A 6,780-nucleotide genomic window follows, 5' to 3' on the forward strand; every position below is an offset into this window, starting at 1 on the left:
TCCATTATGAAAATACCCAAAGGTATATTCACTGAAAAACTACTGAGGCACTCTTGAGATAGATGTGTACAGAGATTTATATAGTAACACATTTATCCTTGTCCATATGTTGTGTGACGTCACCAGAAGTTGGCTAGTGACACAAGTAAAAATAGGTCTGCAGCATCGGAAAATGTAGAAAGTATAAATGTGCATTGTGTTTATATGTGGCCCAGTTTCCTTCCACCATAATGCTAGCCATTGCTGTATAAATAAGCCATTCGTGAATGGGGCATAACATTCCAATCAATCAAATGAATAAACATTTGCATGTATATACATTAACATTTCTTTGGTTTTGAAACGTCTTTTATTTTACCAGAATCATTGGGTACAATTTTATGTCTGTCATAGGCATAAATAAAAAACATATTGATATTATTGCTGCTATGAATCTGTGAATAAAGCTAAGAAAGGAGCTTGCTCTGTCACATTATATAGGAAAAAATTTTGAACTGACAGGTTATATATGCCATCAAAATGTTATGAAATGATAAATATTATTATAGGTAAGTTGTTATAATATACACAATAGATAATACTGATAAAATTGCATACAATATGGAAAAGATATTTGTGTGAAAATATCGTATTGTAACAATTGAGTTTATAAAGTAAGAATTTAATTTAGATTTAAATATAATGAGGTAAAGTTAATATTCCTGCGAGCTAAAGGGAGCCGGTCTGTTTCAGCCAACCATTTGGAAGACGAGGACTGTGATGATCTGGTGTTTTATGTGTTGATTCGAGGTGTCGACAAGTTCTATGAGGAGTATAATCGTTATCCTGGCTGGTACAATGGCCAGGTGGAAACCGATATCCCCCTGATGAAGGTGAGGCGAGATTCCCCATCAGGCAGAAGATTTGGTTTGTCTGGCTAGTGATAAAGACAAGGATTTTTTTTAAAATTAACATGGAGAAAAGAAAGTTCTCTACATAAAAAGATTGTGTTAAAAACTATTTAGAGTAGGGTTATTTTTAAAGGGCTGGTCGGGATATGCCCAGCTACCCTATTTTAAGTTATGTCCTGTTGACCTATATTTGAATAAAGAAAATGTCTGAAATGTGAGCAAGATTCTGTTTTATGTCATTCTGGTTCACAATCGCGGGTGGAATGTAATTGCTCTATCGTACTTTCCATTTGTTTCTCAGACCTGTGTGTCAAGACTTCTGCATGATTGGGGATTAAATGCATCTATCAAGGATGACTTCATCCATGAAATGTAAGTTAATTTCTTTTTTCACTGGAAAGCTCGGTGTTTTACATGCACGGTGCATGCAATATATCACAAGGAGTCAATCAAAATAAATAATGGATATTGAAAATCTTTGAACTGTTAGTTGAGTTGATATTGCGCTGTCAGAGGAAGTATTGACTTGTAGAGAGAAGTGTAGATGTGCTGGCATGGTTTTTTAAATCATGTAGTGTATACATGATTTGGTGTATATGTCATGTCTTTGACACAATCCAAAACAACATTGGTACACTTTATAGAGTTTATCCCATAGATTTTGGGATATCCATCAGCATAAACCCAGTAGAAGCGGGTCCCACCATGACACTTTTCAAACTTCAGAATGAATTAGCACTAAAAATAGTAAAAGGCAGTATATTCTTGTAAATACAGAAAATTTGATTTTTTGACCAAAACTCTCCCGTATAGTCTGTTTAAGTAATGGTTTTTTATATTTACTGACTCTTGGGCCTATCCTACAAACTCATTTTGTATTTGCATCAAAACGTTAAACCTTGTCATAATATTTAGTTTTTGCATTGAGTTAAAATATTGTATATATTATATTCTATCTTTGTGGTTTTTTTGGTACTAGAAGGTTGAAATTTTGCCACATTCCTCTTGGGTTACATTGTTGGGGTGGTCGAGAGAAGTTAATAAATAAAAACACAGTTCGCTTTAAAATGGTGAAATAATTAGTGGTTTTTATTACGCTAGCCTTGCAATTTTTGGGAAGTGCTTAAATTTGGCTGTTAACATGCCACTTTTTCTGTTGTGTGTCATCATTAATTATTTTTGTCCCTGCAATGGTCAGTTAGGTGTAAAATTTTTCTCCATCATGTACCAACACGTGTACCATTGCTAAGAAGACGTGAGCCTTCCTTTTACCGACAATGCCATGCTATATACAATCAATGACTTGATTGTATATTAGGTTTTTTAATATATTGCATGTCCCATAATTGAATTCAGGGAAACAGCTGTGTGTCCATGGTTATGCATCAGACTTATTGTTTAAGAATACCATATGCGGGTCCACTTTCACAAAGCTTTTCAATTTTTAATCAATACACATAGTCTGAAAATTTCATTACTGTTAAATTACGACACATTTAATTTATGGTGCATATACCCAGACAGTGTATTATTTATAATAAAAAAGAAGCTTTGTGAAAAAAGGCCCCCTTTCAGTTTGTGATGCTCCTTTATGTTGTATGAAATCACTTCTTGATTGCAAGACAGGATCATTCAGTATATTTTGATTAATAAATATAATTATCCACAAAATCAATTTCATTACTGTACTGTGCTGATTGCTTTAACAAGTTTACAGTGGAAGTTATTTTCATTTCAGAAGTTAGGTATTTTGCTTATTGTTTTTGTTTTTCTTTTATTTTCCTATTAATTTAAAACCTGTTTATCAGTCAGATCTGTTTTGTGAAGATGACATCATTGATCTGGTGCCAACATTAAAGTAATTCCTCCCTGAAACTGCAGGATTGTGCAAATATATTAAAGTGATTCTTACCTAAAACCACAATGATCCATTGCTAATATGGAAGTGATTCCTTCCTGAAACACCAATGATCCATTGCTAATATGGAAGTGATTCCTTCCTGAAACCACCAATGATCCATTGCTAATATGGAAGTGATCGCTTCCTGAAACCACAAATGGTACAGTGCTAATATGGAAGTGATTCCTTCCTGAAACCACCAATGATCCATTGCTAATATGGAAGTTATCGCTTCCTGAAACCACAAAATGGTACAGTGCTAATATGGAAGTGATTCCTTCCTGAAACCACCAATGATCCTTTGCTAATATGGAAGTGATCGCTTCCTGAAACCACAAAATGGTACAGTGCTAATATGGAAGTGATTCCTTTCTGAAACCACCAATGATCCATTGCTAATATGGAAGTGATCGCTTCCTGAAACCACAAATATGGTACAGTGCTAATATGGAAGTGATTCACTTCCTGAAACCACCAATGATCCATTGCTAATATGGAAGTGATCGCTTCCTGAAACCACAAAATGGTACAGTGCTAATATGGAAGTGATTCCTTCCTGAAACCACCAATGATCCATTGCTAATATGGAAGTGATCGCTTCCTGAAACCACAAAATGTACAGTGCTAATATGGAAGTGATTCTTTCTGAAACCACCAATTGATCCATTGCTAATATGGAAGTGATCGCTTCCTGAAACCACAAAATGGTACAGTGCTAATATGGAAGTGATTCCTTCCTGAAACCACCAATGATCCATTGCTAATATGGAAGTGATTCCTTCCTGAAACCACCAATGATCTGGTGCCAATATTGAAGTGATCGCTTCCTGAAACCACCAATGATCCATTGCTAATATGGAAGTGATTCCTTCCTGAAACCACCAATGAATCTGGTGCCAATATTGAAGTGACCCCTTCCTGAAACCACCAATGATCCTGGTGCCAATATCAAAGTAATCCTTTCCTGAAAGCAACAATTATCCAGTGCTAATATGGAAGTGCGTCTTTCCTGAAAAAAACCCATTGATGCAGTGCTAATATGGAAGTGATTCCTACCTGAAACCACCAATGATCTGGTGCTAATATGGAAGCGATTCCTACCTGAAAATACCAATGATCCGTGCTAATATGGAAGTGTTTTCTAGCTAGAAACCACCAAGGATCTGGTGCTAATATGGAAGTTGATTCCTACCTGAATCCACCAATGATACAGTGCTAATATGTAAGTGATTCCTACCTGAAAACACCAATGATCCGGTGCTAATAGCAAAGTGATCCCTTCCTGAACCACCAATGATGCAGTGCTAATATGGAAGTGATCCCCTCCTGTAACCACCAATGATGCAATGTTAATATGGAAGTGGTTCCCTCCTGAAACCACCAATGATCTGGTGCTAATATTAAAGTGATCCCCTCCTGAAAAACACAAAATGTTACAGTGCTAATATGGGAAGTGATCCCTTCCTGAAACCACCGATGATGTGGTGTTAATAATGGAAGTGATTCCTTCCTGAAACCACCAATGATCCAGTGCTAATATTAAAGTGATCCCCTCCTGTAACCACCAATGATGCAGTGTCAATATGGAAGTGGTTCCTTCCTGAAAACACTAATGATCTAGTGCTAATATGGAAGTGATTCCTATTTCAAAACAACAACAATCCAATGCTTATTAAAATGATCCCTTTCAGCAAAACCCCTAATGGTCCAGTGCTTATAAACCATGATGATCCTTATACTTTGATCCTTTTTACAGGTGTCGCTACGGTGCTGCAGAGCTGCACACAGTCTCGGCCTTCATTGGCGGAGCTGCTGCCCAGGAGATCATCAAAGTGTTAACCACACAGTTCCTTCCAATCAACAACACATTCATCTACAATGCTATGAAACAGACATCTCTCACGGTGGAGCTGTGAAGCATTGTGACACTGGCTTAGTGGTTTAGTTGGGACGCCCAACTCGTTAGCCTAGTGCTTTAAAACTATTTGGACAGCTTGACTCACAGACCAATTTCAAAGTGCTTTACTACTTGATACCCAGGCTATTACTACTCTTTTTTTCTGATTTGGACAAAAAGGCTAATGGTAGTCCAGTTCATACAAGTACGTCATATATCGATTAAATATTGCTTGTTGGGGCAAACAGAGATTCTGCTGATCTTCAATGTTTGCAAAATGTTATCACGAAGGTCAGTTAAACAGGTATGCTTAAACGTGGTGTAATGTTATTCTGTACCTTGATTAGAATGCAGCTCTACGAATCAGATGGCCGACGCCGTTAGAACAGATAGTAGAGTGTCCACTTGGTGGTAGATCCAGGGTCAATCCTTACTCTTCTTACAAGCTTACTTGCCTTCGGTAAGTCGTCTCAGTGAAGCAGCACTAGAAAAAGAGCGGTGGAAATCAGCGCATTACATGCACTCAAACGATTCCTTCGTCGTCATATGAATAAAAAATTGTTAACTACGACGTTAAACCCTAATCACGAATCAGTTGCACCTTTACTTCTACTCTATTTTACCTGCAGTACTCTTTGGGCTTTCAGAAGCCTATAGTAAAGTGATCATAAAGTCTGCCACTTTATATACATAGAAAAAATGATATATGACACAGGTATCACAGAAAAATATGTAAACAACTCTTTAAATTTTTGAAAGCAAAAAGATGAAGTTCAGCATTGGGGATATGGCATTGACGGACAATTCACTCCGAGCAGCCATGTTGTTGAAGCCCTTATGGACTTGACCAATCACTAGCACTAAAAGCGTCACATGATAATTAGCTGTCACGTCGAAAAACCTAATAGCTTTCTATTGTGGTTTCTTATAGTGGATAGACAGATATCGATACAATAAATTAGGTTTTGCGATTGGCTTAAGTGTTCAACTGATCAATGTATTCTGAACCATACATTTATGAGCAAGAAACTGAGATATTTGGCAATTTTGTTTATTTTTTTTTTCATTTTCGTGCCCAGCCATGTACACTGGAACCGTATAACATAGTTTAGTACCAATGACATTCAAGACTGTGGACATCCGGACACTTCACTCGTACGAGGCAGCGCCAAACAGACGACGAGGTAAAAGATAACATGGGAGGGTTTAGAGAAATGAACAACACTGGATGATATTTAGGGAAGTAGGGCTGATAATAACCAGATATTGTAGGATGTAAAGCCCCGTCCAGACTATCCAAAATTACTCAACTGATGTCGACTCAACAAGAGTCAACTTAAAGTTTAGTGGACAAGCTGAGACCCGTCGAGAAGTCTGGACGGGTTCCTCAACTTCGTTCAACAACGGTCAGCACTATCCAACTCGGGTGAATCGGAAATGTGCATGTGTATTTTTTGTCAACAAGATGAGTGAAGCTGAGTGGAAGTAACTAATCAGCGGGTGTGTAGAAATAACGTGACCGTCGTAAAGCACATGACCTGGGCAAAATGGCGACAAAAGAGAGAAACCGGTCTCATGATGAGACGTCTTCTACGCCGAACAGCCATGACAATTAGCGCAGCCGATAAACCCACGACACGATTCTTCCGGCTGCAACACAACAGTGTGCACTACAGACACAAATTGTGAACGTCAACACAACCTGGTTTTCGGACTTATCCGAGCCGTGAGTTTTATATTAACTCGCGTGTTGTATTAATGTTTTCGCCGCCGTGTGTGAGCGAGTAAGCGTGTTGGTGCGAGTAAAACTGCAACTGCCCGTAAATAAGCTTTGTACGTCACCATAGATAACCAACATGACAAAATGACATTTTCTGCTTATGGGCTACCGTTTTGCTTTAGATGCATAACTGTACAGAATCTGTGACGTATTACACTAAAAAGAACAATATAAAATAAAGCATTTGTTGGGCCAATACTTTACTTTGCAAAATTGCATTGGGAATAAAATTTAAAACATGCGTGTAGAGTGCTTATTCGGGCAGCAAGCTGTTCTTCACCATTTGGGCCAATAGCTGGGTTTCTGACTAGGT

The 6,780-nt window shown here is 37.7% G+C and overlaps 1 protein-coding gene across 2 annotated transcripts in view; it reads left to right on the plus strand.

The window, feature by feature from the left end:
• The window catches only part of LOC135474808 (NEDD8-activating enzyme E1 regulatory subunit-like), a 31,908-nt gene extending 25,525 nt beyond the window's left edge, over nucleotides 1-6,383 (plus strand). For both annotated transcript variants that reach the window (XM_064754405.1, XM_064754406.1), the window contains 3 exons: nucleotides 733-872; nucleotides 1,192-1,262; nucleotides 4,547-6,383. In XM_064754405.1, coding sequence (XP_064610475.1) covers nucleotides 733-872; nucleotides 1,192-1,262; nucleotides 4,547-4,706 — 371 coding nt within the window. In that variant the 3' untranslated portion in view covers nucleotides 4,707-6,383. The remainder of the gene's footprint in view (nucleotides 1-732; nucleotides 873-1,191; nucleotides 1,263-4,546) is intronic.
• Nucleotides 6,384-6,780: the final 397 nt, after the last annotated feature.

The sequence above is a fragment of the Liolophura sinensis genome, chromosome 9 (genome assembly GCF_032854445.1).
Source record: "Liolophura sinensis isolate JHLJ2023 chromosome 9, CUHK_Ljap_v2, whole genome shotgun sequence".
NCBI classification, from domain to species: Eukaryota; Metazoa; Mollusca; class Polyplacophora; order Chitonida; family Chitonidae; genus Liolophura; species Liolophura sinensis.